This window comes from Homarus americanus, unplaced genomic scaffold, assembly GCF_018991925.1.
Source record: "Homarus americanus isolate GMGI-L3 unplaced genomic scaffold, GMGI_Hamer_2.0 scaffold58074, whole genome shotgun sequence".
NCBI lineage: Eukaryota > Metazoa > Arthropoda > Malacostraca > Decapoda > Nephropidae > Homarus > Homarus americanus.
Window position 1 is genome coordinate 2458805 of NW_024729094.1, and position 25376 is coordinate 2484180.

At 44.8% G+C, this 25376-nt stretch overlaps 1 protein-coding gene across 1 annotated transcript in view; it reads right to left on the bottom strand.

Annotated features, from left to right (window-relative positions):
• The window catches only part of LOC121866310, a 32502-nt gene extending 17687 nt beyond the window's left edge, over window positions 1-14815 (bottom strand). The window contains exon 1 of the mRNA XM_042365927.1: window positions 14564-14815. Coding sequence (XP_042221861.1) covers window positions 14564-14696 — 133 coding nt within the window. The 5' untranslated portion in view covers window positions 14697-14815. The remainder of the gene's footprint in view (window positions 1-14563) is intronic.
• Between the last annotated feature and the right edge of the window lie 10561 nt (window positions 14816-25376).

The window sequence follows — 25376 nt, forward strand, 5'->3', positions numbered from 1 at the left end:
GGTACCTGGCTAGAGCTCTCTGCGCTAAAAATACAAATAGGATGAGTGTGTGTTTGCCAGGAGCTGGGGTGAGGATGGACAATATCTGGTCTGGTAATGGGAACAAACCCATTATCTGCCTCAGTGCAGGAGGCAATGATATTGGCCGGTGTAGGAGTGAGGAGCTCCTTGATAAGTTCAAGACAGCTATTGAACGTATTAAGGTAAAGGGAGGGATCCCTATCATATGTGGTGTCCTGCCTAGAAGGAGAGTTGGCAATGAATGGTTGTCAAGGACAGTTGGTGTCAACGGCTGTCTTGACAGATTTGCAAATCAATATCAAACCCATTCATTGACAACTGGGACAACTTTTACGGCAGAAGGGATCTTTATGCTTGGGATAGGGTACATTCGTCTAGAGATGGGGTGGCAACCCTGGCTAGCTCTCTCGAGAAGGCAGTTCAAAAGATGTCGAAGTCTTTAAACTGCTAGGGGAACATGTGAGCACGGGGATCGAGGAGGCTGCAGTGGGAGTGGATAAACAAAATGAAAAGTTACAGAGAAATAGTGCAAGGAACAATGATAAAACTAAATTAGGTAGGAAGTTTAAACCTAAAAACGACAAAGGTAGGACTCCGATCATGACCAACTTAAATGTCTACAATGCAAACAGTAGAAGTATGAGAAACAAAATGTATGAAATCAGGGCGTTGGTATGTACCGAAAAACTAGATATAATAACATTCACCGAAACATAGATAAACTTAGACTCACGTGAGTTACCTGTCGAATACCAAATTACAGGCTACAAATCATTCCATACCGATAGGCAGTTTGGGAAAGGAGGCGGTGCAGCAATCTATGTCAGGGATAATCCGAAGTGTGAAATAAAGGAAAGACCGCTGTCCTGACTAATTCTTCCTCTAGTAAATCCTTCTGGTCCTTAACTAAAAACATCTGTAACAACTTCTGCACGCCTTCTTTTCCTCCCCTCTTCTGTCCCAATAACTCTATAGCCAACTCTCCCCCTGACAAAGCCAACCTCTTTGGCACCTTATTCTCCTCTAATTCCACCTTTGACGATTCCCACTCTATCCCTCCTACCCCTGCACCTCCTACTGAACCTATGCACTTTCCTATAATCTCCACTCGCAGGGTTGCCGGTGTGTTATCCAGGTTGGATGCGAGTAAGGCGCATGGACAGGTCGGAATACCCCCTCGTGTTCTTAGGGAGTGCGCTGAAGTTCTGGTCCCTGTGCTTCTCGCCTCCTTCGCCTTAAGACCCAAACTGTTCCTTCTTCTTCTTGAAAGCATGCCTTGGTTCAGCTCATCCCGAATAAGGGTGAAAATTCTAATCCCTCTAACTATCGCCCCATTACCCTAACTTCATCCCTCTCTAAGATTTTCGAAACCATCTTGAACTCCCATTTTCTCCGTAACTGTGAGAGGTTGGAGTCATAGACCACGTTTATTCTAACAGCGTCAGCTGGTGACTGGCAACCGGGAGCTGCCAAAGACAAGCCCCCATCTCAACATGGGAAAACATATCGTACGATGGTACAATCTTACATCTCCCCCCCAAGTTAAAAGGAAATGACAATGCACATTTGAACTAACAAAAGGAAAACAATGCATACATAAAAACAACAATAATGCAGGAAAAACGAGTCAAACAAAGGAAAAAAACAGAAAAAAACCCTCTAAACTGATTTTACATCACATACACTACACCACGTAGTCCGTTAACCAGCCCGGAGGCCTACGGCCTCTCCTGGGCCTGGCCGCGCTCGACTGGGGAGGGGCCGTGGGTGCGGAGGCGGGCGCGGGTATGGAGGGCACAGCAGAAGGGGGGCCAGGAGGCACAGCTTGGTGCGCCACCGGAGTAGTAGGCACAGGTGTGGAGCCGTTTCGCAGGTGGCGTCTGTTGCGGATGGACACCCTGCCACTGCCACTCAACCTGACGGCATACTGCCTGTGAGGGCGGGCTTCCACCACTATGCCTGTCCTGTCCCAGAGCTTGGTAGCTGCGTCCTGCACACGCACCTGCGTGCCCACGACTAGGGGAGCCAGCTGGCGGGACACCTCCCTCCGCGACAGAAGGACCCCATCCTGTGTTTCGGCCAAGCGCACCTCCCTCATACGAAGTGCCCGCCGCCAGTGCTGGTCCACCTTATAGTGCTGTCTGGCCACGGGAACGCCGTCACGGAGCTGGCGGCCGGTGGCAAGTTGGGCGGGCGACTTGTTCACCCCCCGCAGAGGCGTGTTCAGGTACTGGAGGAGGGCCTGGGATGTCCTATCGCAGTCCAGGCTACCCCCGGGCCCAGTGTTATCCCTGAGGAGCCTTTTGGCAGCCTTGACCCCAGCCTCTGCCCTGCCGTTGGATTGGGGGAAGTGGGCCGACGAGAGGCGCACCTCGACCCCCCATGACTTGAGGAAATCTGTCATCTCAAGGCTGGCAAGGTTGGTACCTCCATCCGTGGAGATCTGCTCAGGTACCCCCCACCTCGTGAAGTAGGCCCGCAGACTGGCGATGATTTTTCCAGAGGTGGCCTCGTTGGGGAAGTGGGCGATCTCCAGCCAACCTGTCAGTCGGTCAGCATATGCTAGGTACGTGCGGCCCTGCAGGTAGAACAAATCGGCCACCACTTGTTGAAAGGGATAGTCTGGCGCTGGGGTCAGAACCAACGACTCCGGAGGCTGGGAAGGGGCGTGGGTCTCGCAAGCGGCACACCGGGACCGATGATACTGCAGGTCACCCTCCATGCCAGGCCAATAGACAGACTGCCGGGCCCGCCTGAGCATTGAGTCGAGGCCCTGGTGCCCCACATGCAGGTTAACGGCGACCCGGTGGCGGAGGGAGTCGGGGATGACAAGGCGCACGCAGCCCTGGTCAAAGGTGTAGGTGACCAAACCCCTGACCACAGCCAACCTGTCCCTCACCGAGAAGTACGGGCGCAGACAGGCCACCTCTTGTGACTTGTGGGGGTGCCAGTCGCCCGCCAGCACCCTCGACACTAGAATCTGGTACACTGGGTCGTCCGCAGCCGCTTTGCATACTGTGTCTTCGTCCATAGTGATGCACCCATCCTGATCCAGTGCTGCGATTGTGACTGCACACACTGCAGCGCACAGGTCCTCCTCTTGGTCCACGTCCTCCGCATCAGGCGCCGCCCTGAGGGAGGGGAAGCGGGATAGGGCGTCAGCTGCACAGTTCCGCTTCCCTGGCAAGTATTTGACCGTGAATCGGTACTGCAGGGTCTTCTCCTTGAGCCTGAACAGGCGCGGATTCGCCACATCCGTGAAGGCTCTGTCCCCTAGCAAGCCAACTAAGGGGCGGTGGTCCGTCACCAGAATGAGGTTCGGGCAGCCAAGGAGGAACAGCCTGGCCTTGCGCAGGCACCACACCACAGCCAGGGCCTCCCCTTCTACTGCAGCATAACCGGCCTCGGCCGTGCTCAGATGTCGGCTACCACACAGAGCCAACCGCCACCCTCCTCTGCAGCAGAAGGGCGTCTCTGGAGAGGCACAGGCACAGTGTTGTTGCAGGACGACGAAGCCGATGCCCTCCCTGCTCCAATCAGTGACAGCTGCCGTAGGCCTGGATTTGTCGTAGTACACCAAGCCGTCCCTGGCCAACTGACAGATGGTGTCCTGGGCCTGGCGAAACTTGAGCCGCAGCTGGTCGTCCCAATACACCTGCTTGCCCACTGGCTTCTTGAGGAGCTCACGGAAGGGCTCCATCACAGGTGCAGTGGCAAGGAAGGGAGCCAACTGATTAACCAGGCCATGCCAGGACCTGATGTCAGTGATTGATGGCTGATCCGGCATGGGGAAGTCCTTGATGGCTGACAGACGTTGGGCAGTGGGCTGGTACAGGTCCCACCCCAGGAGGAAACCCACAAACTCAGCTTCTCTCCTGCAGAACAAGAACTTTTCTGGTTTCAGCGTGATACCTGTGCGAGCGCAGGTCTCCAGAAAATCGTAAGTGTGCCAGAACGCCCCCTTCGCACTGGAGTCATAGAGGAGAGTGTCATCCACGCACTTGTACTTGCGGGGCACATCCTGAATAGCGTCGTCAAACCTCTTGGTGTAAGCATCTGACGCTGAGCAATGTCCCATGGGCGTCCTGCAGTATCGAAAACGTCCCCACGGCGTGATGAATGTGGTCAGACGTCTACTCTCCTCCTCCAACTCCACTTGATGAAATCCCCAAAAGGCGTCGGCGACGGTTTTGAACGAGTGCACTGGCACCCCAGACACCATGTCGAATGGTGCAGGTGTGTGGTGCGTCTCCCTCAGACAGCTTGCATTGAGGCGTTGGAAGTCCACAGTGCGCCTGGGCTGACTGTTTTTCTTGGCCACCACGACCATCCTGGCGCACCACTCCGTAGCCTCACCAGCAGGCACTGGCTGGATGACGCCTCTCCTGACGTCCTCCTCCAACTGGGCCTTCACCTCCGCTTCCCAGTGTTTCGGAACGGGAGCGGGTGTGTGACAGGTGTAGGGGGTCGTGCCGGGCGTCAGGTGGATACGGTGAGGGGGACCAGTCATGACTGGCAGTGGGGACCTGCTGGTGTTGAATGCGGTAGACGAAAAGTGCGTGAGTAGCCATGCCTCCAGCCTGGCCACATTCTCCTCCAAAGGAGGCAAGGGTATCTCAACTGGCCTCGGCGGGAAACGGCTGCTCTCAGGTAAACGGTTCGGAGGTAGATCGTCGGCAGTGTGCCGCTCCCCTCCATCGCTCACGGCAGCCACAGCACGTCTATGGAGCGGGAAGTCGACAGGCACCAAGTTGAGGCACTTGCAGGCCTCCAATGACAGATAGAGGGCCTTGGCTCTCTGCACGAAGTAGACCTCCTGGACGGTGGACCCCCCCGTCCACACCGAGGCGGCAGGGGGCGGACCCCAGACACTTGAGCTGTTTGTTCGCCACGTCCCTTAGGCCATTACGGGCCCGAAGTTGCCCCGGACACAAACCGATGTCCCGGAGCAGGGATGCGCCTGCCACACACACCATAGCACCCGTGTCAGCTACAGCCAGCACAGGGGTGGCGGGGGAATTGCCCCCGGCCTGGGACACGAACACTTGTAACCTGGGGTGGCGGGATAGCTGGGCTGTTGCCACTGTAACAGCGCCTGACACATCCACAGGAGCACTTAGGGCTGACTTACTCCTACAACACCTTTTGAAGTGACCAACCTTACAGCAATTGCGACATGTAGCCCCACTTGCAGGGCAGTTACTTTTACCAGAGGCATGTGACATGCCGCAGTTACCACAGTGCACGCGACTGGGGTGTCGAGGTCGGGCGGCAGCTACCTCAGACTCACCGGTGACGTCATCACCAACCGCCACTGCCTCCGCGGCTGTTCCCACCACTGCCTGGCCAGACGTACGACACAATACACCAGCATCTCTCACTGCTGCCTCAAATAACATGCATTTGTTTCTAAGCACTTCAACACTATTATAACTAGAGTACCCCTGGAAAATTTCCCTTTTCAACACTGGGTTACTCAGGCCCACCATAACTTTACGTAATAGCATGTACTCAGAGAGATCGTTATCACAGGTGGGACATTTAAATTCACACTCCACTGCCTTTGCGAAGCATCGTTGAAAATACCTTTTCATGGGCTCCTCTTCACCTTGTTTGCTGTTGAAAAACTCGTTCCATTTCACAGCTTGGTTTGAAGATTGAAGAACCATTCCACTGATGGCGTCCAGGGCTTCTTTGGGCGAGAGCTGCTCCCACTGACCGCTGGGGTATCTCGAGTCAATCACCCTTTGGAGTGCAGGGACGCAGTTCAGGCGAATGTGGAGTGTGGCCACCAGTTGTGACCACCCGTTCAACAGCACCCATGACTCCATGGACCGCCTCCATGTCCTAAACGCAGCTGCTGGCATTTCTGCCTCACACTTCTCTGGAGCGACAGCTGCTGAGGGCTTCATGACCGGCATAGAAGCATGACCACCGCCAGCACCTAGAGACGCCATCTGAGCCATCAATGCACTCATGGCCTGCTGCTGGGCGCGCGTGGTGTTCCCGGCCGGTGTAGAGAAGCCCTGGCGTCCCCTTGAGGGCGTCGAGAATCGTGGACGTGTAGGGGCCATGTCAGCGTTCTTGTCAGGGCTGTAATGGCGTGTCGGGCCCCGACATATCCTACTCAGTGCGCCATGTGAGAGGTTGGAGTCATAGACCACGTTCTTTGTAGACTTTATTCTAAAAGCGTCAGCTGGTGACTGGCAACCGGGCGCTGCCAAAGACAAGCCCCCATCTCAACATGGGAAAACATATCGTACGATGGTACAATCTTACAGTAACCTTGAACGCCATTCTCTTTTGTCGGATCACCAGTATGGCTTTCGCCAGGCGAGATCTACTGGTGATCTGCTCTCCTAATGCACCCATATTTGGTCATCCTCTCTTAGGGATTATGGAAAAACTTTCGTCTTGACCCTCGACATCTCCAAAGCATTTGACAGGGTATGGCACAAATCTTTGCTTTGTATACTTTCCTCTTTTGGTTTCTCTCTCCCACTTTGTTCTCTAATATCTAGCTTCCTTGAGAACCGATCCAAGGCAGTTGTTGTCAAGGGAACGACCTCTCGCTCTTTCTCTACCAACAGTGGTGTCCTAACAGAGTTCTGTTCTTTCACCTACTCTCTTCCTTCTTTTTATCAATGATTTACTTCACACTACAACTAATTCTATCCATTTTTACGCTGATGATTCTACTCTTCACTCTTCTTCACATTTTGCCCTTCCCCTTAATTCTCAAACTAGATCTGTTTCTAGAGCTGATATCATTACATCTATCAATGCGGATCTGTGCAGCATCTCTGAATGGGGAGGTAGAAACTTGGTTAAATTCAATAGTAATGAAACTCAGTATTTACCAATTACACTTTCCAAATTAGATATTCTCCAACCAATCACATTTCAGGACACTATCATTGGCCAAAGGAAGGCTATAGGTAGAAGGATAAATCATGGCAAAATTTACCTCCAGGATTATTATAAGGTATTGGCGAGTAGGGTTAAAACCGAGATAAGGAAAGCCAAGAGGAATAATGAGGTAAGGATAGCAAGGGAGGCGAAGACAAACCCCAAAGGATTCTACCAAATGTATCAAACTAAAACACGAGAAAAGATTGGACCAATTCGGTCAGATACAGGCGAGCTCACTGACAACGACGGAGAAATGAGCAATAATTTGAATAAATATATTCCAACAGTTTTCACCACCGAAAATGTAAACATGATACCCGAGGCACCGACTATATATATATAGATAGTGAAGAAAATAGATGAAGCGAGAAAGTAGTGACTAGTAACGATGTTAGTAAGCAAATAGATAAGCTAAAGCCTAATAAGTCACCAGGTCTCGAGGAGATATTTGCCAGAGTATTAAGGAATGTAAGGAAGAGCTTAGTAGGCCCTTAGCAAAATTGTTTAATATGTCATTAAAAACGGGTGTACTATAGTACCAGAATCCTGGAGGATAGCAAATGTAATATCAATTTTCAAGAAGGGAGACAGACCACTACCCTCTAACTACCGTCCAATCAGTTTAACATTATGTAGGCAAATTGCTGGGAGCAATAATTTCAAACTATTCGAAATCAAGTGGAGAAGCACAAGTTGATCAATGATTCCCAACATGGTTTCACAAGGGGGCGTTCATGTCTGACTAATCTATTACATTCTTTTCAGCTGTTTTCGAATCAGTGGATGATGTGGTATACCTCGACTTTAACAAAACCTTCGATAGAGCCCCACGAAAGACTAAAACGAAAAGTGGAGGCTCATAGCATTGGAGGAGATAACATAAGAAAGAATTCAGAGGAGAATGACAAGGCTAATCCCAAGCATTAGAAACCTTGAGTACAGAGACAGGTTAATGCATCTTAATTTGCACTCCCTCGAGAGACGGTGAGTGAGGGGCGATACGATCGAGGTGTATAAATGGAAGTCAGGGTTAAACAAAGGTACTCAAACTATCAACTATCCAACCAGAAGCGAATTCGTAGCAATGGTTTTAAATTAGACAAATTTAGATTTAGGCGCGAGATAGGTAAACAGTGGTTTGGAAATAGAGTAGTGGATGAGTGGAACAAGTTACCAAATATCATCATTGACTAGAATACGCTGGATAGCTTCAAACATAGGTTGGATGGATAATATGAGCTCTAGGGGTAGGGTATAAATGGGGCTACACAGTATGGGCCAATAAGCCCGCTGCAGTTTCCTCCATTCTTATGTTCTTATGTTCGTAAAACAGTAAGGCTGCCGGTACAGTTACCATACACTGGGAAATTTTTTGCATATACTGTGCTGTATATCAGAACTTCGGTGCCTTCAAAATCTCCCTCGCGAGTGCTATCCACAACGCTGATTAAGGCCTCAGCCTCAAAGTCATAAAATTTCAGATAATTAAACCTGAGTGACGGTTGAAATTATGATTAGTACTTATAAATAAAAGCGAAACAGCTTTCAGAAACTGAATCTATCATCAGAATGTTGAAGAACACTTATACTGGATGGACCGGAAAGTGGTGGGGAACGTGTGTGCGTGTGTGTGTGTGTGTGTGTGTGTGTGTGTGTGTGAACAGGGTGGTGTAATGCATCTAGTATGGCAGCAGTATGTTAGTGTCAAGGTGCAAGCACTGCATACTTTCTCTCGCTTTCAGCTATCGCCGCTGCCTAGCCCTCATGGCGAACATGGAAGCAACTTGCATAAGTCTTCCCCTGCCAGTACACAGCCTCTTAACCAACAAGACTCCTACTGTGCCTCCTCGTGGCAACACACGGGGCCCATGATAGATCAGCAAGAGATCTCGGAGTAGCAGTAGGCGCCAGAGGGATGGCGCATAGCCCCACTGGCATGTTAACACGTCCTGTCGCCTGCCAACCACTGCCCGGCTGCCTTGCGGATTAACCTTGGTAGGTATAAAGCTACAGGAGTAAACCCCGATCGAAAAATCAGCTTACAGAGCTCCAGTAAGACCCCAACGGTGGTGTAGGCGGAAGAGGGGACCACTGTGGGGACCCAACAAGTACACAGGCAGCTTACTAAGGGGAAACCCAACAAACTAGGTTATTGACAGTCCACTGCATCTCTCCCCAGTCGTTGAAACACTTGCACCACTGGATCAGGAAAAGGGAGAGCCAAGATGTGTGGTTCTAGCCTGCGCTCCTGCCTCATCACATAAATCATCTCCCGCACAGCCATCATCCAGCTTATCATACTCCCCATCATCATCAAAACCCCTACACCCCCAAAGGTCCTATGGCGATGGACGAGTGGTAGCAGGAACAGGCAGAGATGACTGCCGGGAGTCTCTATCCACAACTCTTCACATGAACGGCACAGATAAGATGGTCTAAACGATCTAGGCAGCAATGCAATCCGGTCCTGTCTCTGCGACTGAATAGCCCTCTCGAGGACCCACATGGGGAGAGGCTAGAAAAGGTGCCCTAAACAAAGCCTACATAAAGAACCAACTTGACTGGGCAACTGCACCCAGTAAGGTCATCCTTATGCGGTCGAAAACACAATCATAATCACAGATCAAAACAATAACAAACAATGCAACCTCTTATGGTCACTGCTTGAAATGTCAGGACCCTTCTGAATACTGGTACAAATGAGCGTCCTGAAAGAAGAACCACCCTTGTGGCAAAAGAGCTGGCTATGTCTAACAATGACATAGCAGACCATTAGTGAGTCTCGGCTCCCAGACGAAGGTCAACTCACAGAACTGGGGTCTGGCTATATCTTCTTCAGGAAGGGAAAGGCTGCTGTGGAGAGAAACCACATTTATCGAGTTGGGTTTGCCATCCGCCAACGCATCTTACACAAGTTAAATGCTCACAGTCCCACTAAATCACTCAAGTCATGCCTTTTTCATCAGTGCATACGCCTCAACACTGGATGCTTCTTGGTGACTTAAATTCCAGAGTTGGCAAATATTCTGACATTTGACAGGGAATAATAGGGAGAAATGGACTAGCCTAGTGTAATGCTAACAGCCTACTCCTCCTCATCAAAAGTGCTGCACACAACCTCACTATCACCAATTCCTTGTTTTTGGCAGGTCGAATATTTCAAGGGTTCGTGGCAACACCCACGATCCAAACACTGGCATCTCATTGACTAGATCATTGTCAGAGAAAGAGATCGCCGAGATGTCCTCATCACCCAAGCCATGCTTGGCTCAGACCACTGCAACACTGTACTATCGGCTCATCAGAGCCAAACTCTCACTTCACGTCGCGCCAAAAAGGCAAAGGCAACAAGCTTCCAGAAGATGTTTTAACATTAAGCGTCTGGAAGACCCAGCGGTAGCACATGCTTTCAGAGAGCAGCTCGAACATGGGATAATAAAAAACCGACAATAAACAACCAAAATCCCAGTGCCGAATGGGGGTATTCTCGACACTATTATGACAAAAACCTGCAGAGAGACCCTCGGCCTGGTCGAAAGAATACACCAGGACTGGTTTGATGAAAATGACCCGGAAATCAATGTACTAGTCAATGATAAACGTGCTGCTTTAACTGACTGACAGAACAACCCTCAGTGTTGGACCAAAGAACAAAACGGCAGCCCAACGTGAACTTTATAATCTAGAGAATGACTGGTTTAAAAATAAAGCATGTGAAACGCAAAAACCAGCACATCAACACAAGATGCGCAGCGAATTTTTCAATTCCACTAAAACATTTTATGGGCTAATCATTCATGGCACAGCCCCCTCCACTGATCCGATGGTAACTCCCTAATTAAAGACAAAGATAGCATCCTTCAGTGTTAGAAAGAGCACTACTATTTGCTGTTCAACTGAAACACCAATGTGGAAGTCCTGACTACCCAGCAGGTCCCTCAGCATTCAGAGCTGACCAATCTCAGCTATCCTGCATCCCTGGATGAGGTAGCTACTGCCATCAAGCAGATGAAAAATAACAAAGCCTGAGGACCTGATGAAATCCGAGCTGTGGTATATTAAACAGGAGGACCTCTGCTTAACAACCGTGTCCACTCTCTCCTGGAGAATATATGGGAAAGGGAGAAAATCCCCCAAGATCTTTATATTTATAAGAACAAGGGAGACCAGTCAGAGAGTGGCAACTACCGTGGGATCTCGCTGCTGTCCATAGCTGGCAGAATTAGCGCCCAAGTCCTCCTAAACAGACTTCTTCCTGAGGCGGAAAACTTCCTCCCAGATTCTCAATGTAGTTCTAGACCATCATGTGGCACCACTGACATTATCCTTGCTGCCCGCCAGATGCAAGAAAAGTGCAGAGAAGAGCATCGTGACCTGTACATGACCTTCATCGACCTAACCAAGGCCATCCACTTGGTCAACAGGGAAGCCCTCTGGTGGACCCCTCAGCCATTTTAGCTGCCCACCAAAATCGCCATTGTAAGCCAACTTCACGATGGCATAAACGGCGGCGTCCTGCTCAATGGCACCCAGTCTGAGTTCTTCTCCATCCAAACAGAGCTAAAACAAGGATATGTACTTTCAACACAAAACGATTCCAGGCAGGAACAAAGGTGTCTACAGCTTTCATTACTGAACTTCAGTATGCAGACGACATCACCCTTGTCGCTCACACTGAACGTGACCTACAGGAGATCCTGAACGCCTATGGAGATGCGAATGCACACTTCGGCCTTGAGGTAAATGTACAATCAAAGATAAAAGTCGTGTCGCGGTTATGCCTGAAGATTAAATATAGCTCATGAAACATTATGAGACCGCCTACCACAAGGCAGATCGCACCAAAAGCTTAGCCCTTTGGCATATGTTTTCACCAAATTTCACGACACGACTTTTGTCTTTCATTGTAGGTATGACTCATATTCTCTTTCAGCATGCCCCTGGTTTAGCCACATCTCCACCATCCATCCAGCTTAACGGCACTACATTCTCTAATATTACCCACTTTCGGTATCTCGGCTCCCACCTGTCCACCACTGCGGACATCGATGAAGAAATTCAGCATCGGATCAGATGTGCATCTCAAGCCTTTGGCAGACTCCGAAACCATGTCTTCAGCTGTAGAGCTGAAATTATCTACAAAGTTACACGTATATCGAGCAGTGGTCCTCCCCAACCTGCTATATGGCAGCGAGACAGGGGTCACATAGAGGAGGCACATCAAATTACTTGAAAACTTTCACCAAAGTAGTCTACATTCCATCCTCCGAGTTCACTGGGAAGACGAGAACAAATGCCAATATTCTTGCTGACACCAACTGTAGAAGTATCGAGGCTACCATTATCCATAAACAACTATGCTGGACTGACCAATGGCCATGTTACCTGCATGGACGACAGTAGACTGCCAAAGCAGCTACTTTACAGCCACCTAACGAATAGTAATGCTGGCGGGCAACTGAAAAGGTATAAGGATAGTTTTAAGACAAACCTGAAAAAGTGCCAAATAGACCCTCTGACCTGGGAGACGATTACTCCACACCGTAACGCTTGGAGGATCACCACACAAGAAGGTGTCAATGCATTAGAGTTAGCCCGGCTACATAACGGGGCACACAGGCGCCAACGCCGGAAAGACGCTGTCGCCGCTCCTCCCGCACTAGACGTAGACCCCCACATGTGTAACATCTGTGATCGACCCTGCCGATCCCGTATCGGCCTCTTTAGTCACCTCAGAACTCACCAATCAAGGTGACATAATAGCTCATATCATTGTATCATAGCTGGATGATCGTCATACTCGATTCCGAGTGACAGCAAAGTAGTAGTAGTAGTAGTGTGTGTGTGTGTGTGTGTGTGTGTGTGTGTGTGTGTGTGTGTGTGTTTGTGTGTGTGTATACTCAGGAAGGTGGTATAATGCAGGTAAAATAAGTGTAGGAAGTATAGGTAGAATATTTAGTTGTAGGATTGTAAAGTGAGGAAGTTTGGTAGAGTGGCCGAATAGTTATTTAACTTGGTATTATATGTAATGGCCTCTGTCTCATCAACAGAACGTATTATATAAATGGGTTATTTACATCTGATTTATATTCAGATTTATCCCCTGTACTTTTCCACTACCTATGAGTAAGACATGAATTGATCACGTGAAGGGTAACTTTCCCAAGAGGGAGAAGCCCATATGTCAGCATCTATGTAAGCGTGCACCAGTGCGACGCTCTTAGCCAGTCACTCACACCAACTAATATTGAATGGACGTTGATCCTCGTTTATATTACATAAACGCCGTCCTTTCTCATTCACTCATAAATAGTGGAACTTACGGTTGATATACTCTCAGGAATTATGAACATAATACTTTCATAATAAAACAAGAAACTTCAATTGGGTTTCGTTACTAAAAGCCCAATATATATTATGTGTGTACCAACCTGGTTAACTGGGAAATTAACCAGCGTAACATATATTCGTAGGGGAAAACTTCTAAACACCAACTCTAAGTATGGCTATTTATTAGTTAACTCAATGACATGGACACATTAAAAGATTATATCGATGTTACCAGACAATGACTCCCGGGCACCAACATGAAATGAATACACTTCCCACCGTAAGTAACTCACCCAAGGGATCACTCTGACAATGACTCACGTGTGACCTGAGGGAGGTCCAGAGGGTGCTGCTGAAGAAAGTGCTGGACTATGTCTCCTGTGGGAGACTCTGCTAGGTGGGGCTTGGTGCTGGGAAGGGAAGTTTCCCTCCCGACCTCGACTAATCTTCTTCTGAGTTCTGTCTCTGGGAAGGAGCTGTCGGCCCCTTCCCTGTTATAATAGTATTACGAATGCTCCATGTAAGGAACTGCAGGCACCTTATATTGGAGATCTCCAGTCGGAAGACGTCGTCACCAATCTGGGTGTGTCTGGCAAGGTGACAGGTGTCCTGGCTGGAGGGTAGCTTCTTGAGTAACACGGTCATGACGCCGGGTTAGCTAATGACGCGGCGGTAAGAACTCCGGGCCAATGTGACTGTGACCTCTCTTGGGGCAGGTCTGGACAGCTGTGTTTGCCCAGGTGCGTGGTCATGTCGCCGGTCGGTAATGCTATCTAACTATTACCGCCCGGGTGTATCTTGCAGGTGTAGTTTCTTTAACACGGTCATAACGCTGGGTTAACTCAGGTACCTTGTGTTCCTGACCTCTCTTGGGTCAGGTCTTACTGTCACTGTAGGGTGTGTTAACCTATGTGGGTTACCACATCTACTTACTGTTCTTCTCTGGGCTGTAAGCTGTGGTCTGATAAACAATCACTACAGTGATGAGGAACGCGTGTGTGTACTCAAGAAGATGGTGAGGAATGTAATAATAATAATTAACGGTTTATCGAAAGAACATGGTAGCCATAAGGCTGAAAATATACAGTTGCATAATTGGGGAATAGGTCACTTGATTGACCAATAATATACAAGTAACATGAATGATACAAATATGATATATAATACCTAGGTGGGGAGAAACTCACACTACAGGTCATTTCAACATAGTGTGTGTGTGTGTGTGTACTCAGGAAGGTGGTGAGGAACGAGTCCGGAAGGTGAAAGAGAAAATGCGTGTAGAGGGCGTCATTTTACTTACGTAAATCTATGGCGAGCCTAACGAGGGTAGCGGCGACATCCCTCCGTAGCTGGATGATGGCGTCTGGCCTTTGTGAGTCCTCCCTCACCCCGCCGCACGACCACAGTCCGCCCACACATATACCTTTAAACATACTTGAGTTAAAGAACCAATATACTTTTCTTGTGTATATAAATGAACACAAAATAAAAATTTTGTGCAGGAGACAAGAGGAGTAGCAGTGTTCATTCTGAAATTTATCGGATTCCTCCTTAAAGATAATCTTTTGGTTGTATGTACAATCAAAGACAAAAGTCGTGTCGCGGTTTTGTCCGAAAGTTAAATATAACTCGTGAAACATTATGAGAGCCCCCTACCACAAGGCAGAGCACACCAAAAGTCTTAGCCCTTCGGCATATATTTTCACCAAATTTCACGACACGACTTTTGTCTTTCATTGTAGTACATAAGTCATAAGAACATAAAAATATAAGAATGGAGGAAGCTGCAGCAGGCCTATTGGCCCATACTGGGCAGTCCCGCTTTTGACACTAATCTAAGTCAACATTATGCTGGTAGAATGGTGACAGACAATATTCAGTATTTTTTTCCTTGAGTATATTCACAGAACACCAGACGCTGCAAATTTTATAATAATTACTATATTCTTCGTAGTTATCAATGGTCTTGAAGGAAGATATTGCTTGCATGTAAAAATGCTAATGCAAGAGAGAAAATAAAACGTAAACATTTACAAATGTTTCTGTTGAATAAATTTGTTCTGGTAACAGTGGGTCGAGTGAAAGACTTTAAACCCCCGTGATGAGGCAGCCATTACTTTACTTACTTTAACATAAGACTGTCTCCAAAGCGGGTAGTAACAACCATCGCTTCCTGTGTTTACATTTTCTGCATTTTTCACGGTCAATAAAGTTTATCTCTTAAGGAGCACTTAAACAATTATTGCTGGTGTGTAACGCTGTTGGCGCCGGCGGTCAAGAGTCATGTTGCAAGTACGACATTTCGTCTCCATTTTGAAAAAAATTTTCTTTTCTGCTTGACGATTACTACTGAAAAAATAGACAAACGAACAGTAAGGCAACATGGAGACGAATACAAGTGAAAGATGACGGTGCACACATTTTCAGTCCATCTCACGTGAAGTGGAGGGTATTACACTGCCTGCCGTCTGTTTTCTATAACGTTTAATTTTACTAAGGTCACCCAGGGCCGGATTCAGGAGTGGGCAAAGTGGGCAGCTGCCCAGGGGCCTCCACAATCTGAGGGCCTCCACATATTACAATATTTTATTTATTTGTTTATTCATTTGGATTATTTTAAAATTCTTTAAAATTTATGTTTATCTATTCCATCACGTAAAACTATGTTCAGCAAGAAGCGTGATAGAAATTAGGCTAGCTACTCCTTGAAATTCATGAATACCTGGTTTTCCTATATTTTTAATGAATGCTATTGTTTGTGTTGCTAAAATATATTTAGAATTCCACAAACATATATTGATTAAAAATGAACTACATGGAATAACGAAATTGAGATTAAAAAAAAATAAAACATTTTTTTCATTATCACTTCCATTACGAATGCCATCAGGGCGCTGTGTTCTAATTTCCTCAATATAACTGCATATGGCTTCAAAATTCTCCAAAGAAGTGTTCAAATTTCAAAATTTTCCCGGGGGGCTTACAGAGCTCCCCGGAACTCCCAGATGTTTAGGCTCTCTTCACTCGCTACCCCACCCTCTTGGGTAGTTATAATGAGGGGGCCTCCACAAAGAGGCTGCCCATGGGCCTCCACAGGTCTAAATCCGGCACTGAGGTCACCCAGTTCTTGTCTTATTTAACACAGTTTATATAAAAGTACATCTACCTTGGATTATTTTAAATAATTTATCTGCTCAATATAGTCAATAATATTGTAACAGCAATTCAGAATCACTTGTCACATTGGTCAATAAAATAATCAATAAATCTGAAAGACACGAGGGTTAGTGATAATGGTGTAAAGGATTAAGGGATTTGTGTTTCTAGATTAGCATCCTGTTGACATATTCTCCAATGCCTTTATTATCTCCCTAAATTGTAAGAAAATATTTACAAAACAAGTATATTCACTGAAACTGGTCATGCCCCCAACACACCATTCCTGAGGGTAATAACTCAGGGTACTTATTCACGAAGGTCCTATGGTGAATGTTCCTCGAAACGAAAGATGTTAGACGTAACTTTTTATTTGGAGATAAAAAAATAATAATATTCTTAAAAAAGTAATAATATTAATATAAATTTCATGAACCAGTGAGAAGGAAGAGAGAAAGGATGAGGAGGGAAGGAAAGAAAGGGAGGGCAGGTACACAGGGCTGCCAGCCGCCTTACTCAAGCTCTAAAAGTTATAGTCGTCATTATCAGCTTACAACCTTCACAGGATTTCCTATACCCCGCTCACGTGACACAGCCATTAACTACACCAGCAACACTAAAACACAACTTAGAATTCAGACAATTACCCGTTAAGAACAAAACCACAGACGTTCACTCTCCAACGCTTTGCTCACTGGCGTTAGAGAAAAAAATATTTTGAATTTAAATTGCAGTATTTACCACAGACACGACCAAGATTTGTATCTGTGCCAACATAATGTACTGTACTCTTTCATTTTAGCGTGTTAAGGCATGTTCAGCCTCTGTAATTTACACACTATCGTGGTATTGAAGTAAACTTCTGGGTAATTGTGTTCTTTCTCGTATTATATAACGTAGTTGTATATATCCTATTGCAATAATATTAAAAGTATCAGCCTGCTTGTGTTATAATAAACGTTTAATACAGTATTTTGAAAATCCTTCTTTCAATCGTTCATACCGAATCAGTGTCAAACAATGCTATAGTCCGAGTCGGGCCAGACCGAACATGGGTAACATGGGTTGGCGACTGTTATCATTAATGTTGAGTCACGTCCACAGCAGCAAACAGTGTTTGTAACATTGTTGTGAAGAGTTTGAACCAACACTGTTTCCAACATTTTCATGAATCGTCACAACACATATTAGACTAACAGTCTACACCAGCCGTTGTCCAAGTTGTTCCCAACAATTTTACGTTCGTGTGGTCCCGCCCTAATACTGTAAAAAGACAATTATTCAAATGTTATCATCTCTTTCTTTACCTTTGTACTGTACGATAATTCCATAGAAAATACGATAATTTGGGGGGTTTCGTACGCTAATTTCGGTTTCAAATGATAACAACCTTGATACTACGGCTCCGTCACTCCTGTTGAAATTCCGACGAGGGAGTCAGTATCAGTTAACATCAGGATACAGTCTAAAGTTCTAAACAAATGTCAGTCTATCCACTAACACCAGTTCAGACTGTCGTCTATACACAAATCTATATAATATGTGCACACATCTCTGTGTCGAATCAATCTGTCGAATGTCCAAGCTAACATACCTCAGGCCAGCTAAGATTTTTTTTTTTAGATTGCCCCCTTGGGGGCTAGTTTATTGGGCACCCCCTTACATACTGTGCAAGTTAAAGCGCTTATAGCGCCCATCTGGGAAGCATGGGGAGTTCATGCTTGCCTTTATGACTCATGCATTAAGGGCGTAAAAGCCTGAAGGGTCATGGGTTTTGTCAGCAAGCTACATAAAGTGACAGAATGATGAGTGTGTGGGGGGAAAATTCCGGGTACAATTTATCTGTTTATGGCAAAGCCTTGTGCTCCCACCGGTGCCCCCCCCCCCCCACAACCGCCCTCCGGTGACACGACACAGATCATATCCCCCTTACACGAATTTACCAACCGTATTGAAAGACTACCCCTGCCTCCAAACTGCTCCCCAGTCACTCCCTCTTCTGGTTTGACACAACCTGGTAGCCCCCCCCCCCCCACCCAGGTGTGCCAGCAGAGATCAGTGCACTGGGTCAGGCTGGAGGGACGTCACAGCTCAGGTCAGCGTCACGCGACCCCATGACACGCCACCACCTTGGGTACCCGAATCAATTAAGAGAACGTACCTAGTTAAGGAAGTTAATGTACAGTAGTTAAGGTGTTTTTTGGAATTTAATTTTGTGTTTTAAATGAAGTCAACCATTTAAGTACAAATTTATGTCTTTACTTACGCGGGATCTTTACCGGACGAACCTCGCTTAATAAAACCATTTCAAAAGCTGACTTTTTTTTTAGCATTCTTCAGTCTATTTATGTCCACGCTATGAGGCCACTCCCCCCTCCCCTGCCTTTATTACTGTGACATACAGCTGAATCCAGTTATAATCTCCGGTTGTTTATGTTGGTATGTCTGTATACAGCATAACATCACTCCTAATTCTCTGCAGTATTATCATTAGTTAAATTTCTTCCCAAGAGCAAAATTTTAAAAACTGGGAGAAATTAGATGAAAATTTCTAGATACCTCAATCATTTAAAACTTAAGGAGGAAATGACTGTTTCGTTAATGTAGGTTAAATGTCAAAGTCATTATATGATCACTATCATGCGCCTGGCAGCGTAGTCTGGGACTAAAAAGATACGTGCTGTAATTCGACTGGTAAAAACTGTCGTTCTTGCATGGAGGTCACGAAACGGGACGACCTGGGGTCCCACTCCAAGATGTAAATGATTTCTAACTTTTCCTACAAACTCCAAAATCTTAAGGAAATTTCAAAATTGATTTCGCATGATGTGAGCGACTGCATGCAATACTCTGCGTCTTACTTGGAAGTTTACCCAACTGAAGTCTTTCGAGTCAGACTTGTTATTGCTTTTCGATAGTCTTAAGAAAAACAGAAATGACAAGTAAAAAATACCAGTAATTTTTTTTACTATTACAGATGCATTAATATTATGCAAGTGTAATAAAGGTAACTCAGGGTAGAAGTATAGGTAGAAGTTATTAGTAATAGGATTGTAAAGTTTGGTAGCGTGGCCGATTAGTTATCTAACTTAATATATTCCTAGGGGGAATTTTCTAAACGCCACTTCTAAGTACAACTATTTATTAGTTAACTGAATAGCATGGACACATTAATAAACCCTTCTATTGAAGTTACTAGACACTGACTCTCGGACACAAACATGAAATGGATACACTTCCCACCGTAAGTAACTCACCCTTGGATCGCTCTGACAATGACTCAAGTGTGACCTGAAGGAGACCCAGCGAACTGCGAACAACTTCATATTTCCCGCCTCTGCTGACGGCCGTGTAAATATTTCAATGTGATTCTAATCTTTTAAAATGTTAGTTTTTGTATAATGTAGTATTACTGATATGTAATTTGTCTTAGTATGCCTTATTGTGGGTAAAAATAAATATATATTAAATGCATCCTCCGAAAGCGCCAATTTGCTACCAGAGTTAACAGTTAATTAATGTATAACACTTCTGATAAACTTCCTGCGTACTTATGTTTTGAAATAATGAATGTATGTATCTTTATAAAATTTAGCTAAATATCTTTCTCGTCAGAAACGGTCATCCCAACGATTATGAATAAACTCATTTAGAAATCGGACAGGTTTGAAACCACCAATCAGATGTAATTCTTGAGACGGGGACTGGGCATCTTTTCTCAGCTGAGAAAAAACGTACTATAGTTACTAAAACGCGGCGGGCCGCTACACGAGAGCTTGGTCAGTTTGGGGAAGACAACGAAAGAGAAAGATTTACTGAAATTATACATCCACCCACACTCAAAAACCCTCTCTGTAAAATTGCTACAGGATTACAAAGATCGTTTGAGCCAGACCTCATAAACTTCTTGCAGCTTTAAACCTCGTGATGGGAGGGAGATATTCACGAGAGCTTACATCAACACTATCGTAATAATATAAGAAAAAATAACACTATACTAACTACAACAACTATAGTTAAATTAGTAAAAAAAAAAGTAGGTTGCATGTCGGGAATACGAAGATGTTCACACCAAAATGTATATCAAACATTATTGTAGCTCTTTACCACATTAATACTGTAATAATAATAACTTAAACTGCTCTTACTAGCCTACTAATAGTATTCATAATAAATAATTCTAACAATAGTTATTAATAACAATATTTGTCGTCAACATTAAAAAACAATCCCTCCAATACACATTAAACTCTATAGAACAGCCAATAACTAACGTGAATTTCCTACCAATATTTTAGGCCCCCGCGAGAACCATTACTTCCCTGCCAATTTTTATCAAATCCCAAGACCAATAAATTCTCACCAATGGTCGTCAGCGAATTTCCCGCCAGTTTCTATATGTCCATGCGAACCAAGAATTCCCCACCACTGGTTTAAACGCTCAGGATAACCGAAATTGCTCCGCCAATACTATAATCATGCAAGATAACCAAAAATGTTCAGCCAATACTTTAATCGCGCAAGATAACCAAAAATGTTCATATGATAACCCGGAGTGTCCCACCATTTCGGTGAAAATCGTTAAAATACGCGACCAATTCCACCAACTTGTTACTTAATTTACGCGACCATGAATGTTCCCGCCAATATTAAAAGCCCCGAAGATATTAAAGAGGTTCTCGCCATTTAGGGAGAGCTTTGAGAGTCATATTCGTTTTCTTATCTCCAGTTAGGGGAGAAAATTTAATGTCAGAATCTGACAATCTGAGGCCCACACGGGGATGGTGGTAAGAAAGGAGGGAAATGTACGGTGGGGGTGGAGGGATACATCAAAGTGCATATTACCATACGCTAATGGTGGACTACCACACGCGCGTCGCCACACACTACCGCCAGCCACATCCTCTCAGTTATTTACAACGCTAGGCGATGATTCCACAGCTTTGTACATTTAATGTTTAGCCTAATTAGCGAAGGGAGAAAGTATCTAACGAGCTGTCTTCAACGACAAGGAACGGACGCAACCCTGCAAGAATTCTGGGATGCATTCAATTGCACGACTCGTAGCGTTCGTAGTAATATTTTTTCTTCTGGACTGCAGCGTAATTGGTGCTTCGAAGTTTCTGTAGCGCTACAAACACTACGGCTCGCTGAGATAGGTAGCTCCATATTGCCGAGATGTTTATTAACAAGAAAGATGGCGACTACACTTCGGTCCATGTCTGTGGTTTAGGACATCATGTACTGCAAAGAACCTAACCGGAGGTGCATAAGAGGCCATTATTCCCGCAGGACACTGACCCACGCCATGATAAACGTAACCATAGCAACCACCCATTTTTTTTATGTAGTGCGCGATTACGTCACAAACCGTTCAGTTCCCACCATAACGCGCTACGATTATCTGTAGCGCGCAACTGAACACAACCCAATATTATAGGGGGATGGAACACTCCAATGGGAGAACGAGTTCACCCTTGAATGTGGCGCCGCCATGAGGACGTTGTGTATAAAACACATTAGGCCCATTGCGCCTTACCGTACATTATAATATTGTGCGATAACACCAGATTATTCAACAAAAAACAACGTATTATAGTCAGTAGGATAATTATTTGCCTACTTAACTCCGCTCCACACGGAACAAAAAATAGGATCAACTGAAGAATAAATACCCCCAGCTTATATAAACTGTTAATTAACCACCCTAGGATGGGGTTAGGTTAGGTTAGGTGTTATAGCAAGTGCGAAAGCGGGTACCGCATACACAAAATCCAGTCTTTTATATAAAAAAAACTTAACTAATGAATTGCGCCTCTTCTGAATTGTAACAGAATTGAATTGTAACAGTTTATGTAGCCAGAAAAATACAGATACAGAGTGGATAATAATAACAATATTAACAATTCATTTCTAGTGTCAATTCCTCTTTATTTAACTCCTGTTGCTCACTTAACCATATTTACACAGGTTAAAACTCTATGATATTTCAGATCTAACACATTGTCAGGTCGTGGCCAAATGCTGACAATTTGCTGCGTTTTCAGGGAAATGGCGGCAAAGTCAGAAATAAAGTTTTCGCAAGGATATTGTAATAGCTTGGCAAGAATATATATATATATATATATATATATATATATATATATATATATATATATATATATATATATATATATATATATATATATATATATATATATATATATACACCCACACACACACAAGTTGCGCGTGATCCAGGTATATGCTGATAACCACAAGGAAAGAAGAAAACACGAAGTTCCCAAGCGCTTTCGTGTAATTCACATGTTCAGGAGCGAGTACTAGGGGGCAGTGAAATTTTGCTCAAAGCTGCACTCTTCAGGCATTGTTCCTTATACATATCTAAGACTCCATGCCAAATTTGAAGCTGATATGTCGAGGTTTAGTCTGCCGCATTTTCTACTGAAATTTTTAAATTTACCTACAGTACTAGCCAAACAGCCGCTGTGGCGGTGCAATGTTCTGTTCAGTGTTTATCAACTTTTTTTTCATATCTCTTATTTCATTTAAGTTGTCTTGTTGCAGATGAGTATGGTGCTATGTCTATATTGATTATCAGCCTTTTCTCATTTCATTATGTCATCATGGTTGAGCCTGGCAATGAATATCTCACACATGTGACTCCCAAGACTGTACACGGAAAGCAGATTGCCAAAACTATTCACGAGTTTCTGGTGGAGAAAAATCTAACCCAGCAGCCCATTGTGTGTGTTGGTTGTGATGGAACCAATGTAAATGTAGGATCAGAAAATGGAGTCATTCATCATCTTGAAATGTTACTTGGTCACCCGCTCCATTATTTCATATGTCAGCTTCACGGAAATGAGCTGCCTTTCCGCGCAGTTTTTTATCACTATGATGGTAAACCAAGTGGTCCTGAGCATTGGCGTGGTCCCATTGGAAAGCAGATCAAGGAGTCTTTGTCTGAGCTTCCAGTTGTCGCCTTCCAGCCAGTCAGTTTCCCTGATTTCCCTGTGTTTAATGATGAAGTGGAGAAAGATCTGTCCTGGGATCAGAAATACCTGTATAGGATTTGTAAAGGAGTTATCACAGGTGTTGTTGAAGATGACTTGGCTGCTATTGAGCCAGGTCCTCCCTGTGTGTCAAGGTGGAACACCTTATGGAGTAGAATCCTCAGGCTGTATGTAGCAACATCAAGACCCAGCCATGAGTTGAAAAGAATTGTCATTACAATAATAAAGTTCAGTGCTCCAATGTGGTTTTACATCAAGATACACCCTTACGTAACACACGGCTCAAGGAACGTATTCCAGTCCCTGCTATATATGAAACACCTGAATAGTGAGGAGACGATAGTGAAGAAGGCTGTCCAGAGAAATGCATACTTCGCCCACACAGATCAACTTCTTCTTGGTATGTGTGCAGATGAGGACATGACTGTTAGAGAAAAAGCTGTCTCAATGATAAGAAAAATTAGAGAGGAGAATCAGCAAAAGGAAGAATGCACTGGCAGATCTGAAGAGGAGGAGGAAGATTCTGATGCTGCTGTTGACGAGAATTTGTTAAACTATACTGATGAGGAGGGTAAAGATGGAGATGGGAATGAGGATGTGCCTCCTGTAGTCAACATGAGAAAGGTGGTGACTCCGAAACTAAAGTGGCAAGCAAAAAACTATCATTCCATGATTAACTGGAGGAATGAACTCAAGACTGAGCCTCCTTACATTGCTTCTCTGTCAAATCTACAGGTTAATGACATTCTTGAGACACCATTAGTGGTGCCCAAGTGGCCAAACAGCACTCAGGCGGTCGAGAGAGGCATAAAAGTGATGACTGAAGCTTGCACTGAAGTGACGGGATACGAATCGAGAGATGGATATATTAGGCAAAGATTATTGTCTAGGAAAATGATGCCAAGGTTCCGCACAAAAAAGAATTTCAATATGAACTTGTAATGATTTTCTATACGGTGTACCTGTAAAATAACATGTGAATTAAATCGATGTCACCCATGTAAAATTTATCATTATCCTGGAAAACATTAAATGACACCTAATTTTTGGTATACACTAAAAGTTGACAAAAAGTCGTTCGCGATGCGGCAGGGTAAGTATGCATGAAATGGCATGAAATTTTGCACAGGTGTTTGTTACAGCCATACAAACGATGCCTGAAAAGTGCAGCCTGCAACTCAAATAAAAGTGTTTTTTCCCTGCCCCCTAGAGTACAGTCTGTACTCACCCCTCAAGATGTGAATTTCACGAAAGCGCTTGGGAACTTCGTGTTTTCTTATTTCCTTGTGGTTATCAGCATATATATATATATATATATATATATATATATATATATATATATATATATATATATATATATATATATATATATGTAACCGGTCGGAATTTGCTGGACTTTAATTTCTCACTTGACTTGGGGTTTATTAAAATTTAATAGATGGTAATGGCAGTGGAAGCGCCCCTTTGAGAAAAATCCCGAACCAGCACAAGAACACTTAAATCTACTACACAAAATTAATTGTCCGTGACCAGTGGAAGGATAGCGTCTGTGACTGGGATGAATGAGACACACTGTAAAATTTAGACACTTATATTCCCTCCAACACTACAAACACAATCAAATAATGGTACACCAATATGCGCACCTCTTAACTTAAACTTAAAACACTACTCTGGGGAATAAAAGTTATACATGACATAGAAATTATTAGAAACACAGGCAACAATAAATTTGAAGTATTAAGAAATGTTGCTTGCACACATGAACAGGCCTTAAGGGCTTTCACAAAATAATATCAGTCACTTAGGAAATGGTATTAAAAAATAAGAAATTACCTACTCTACAATGAATAGGCCTTAAGGGCTTTCAACAAAATAATATCAGTCACTGAGGAAATGGTAATAAAATAAGAAATTAAATACTCTACAATGAATAGGCCT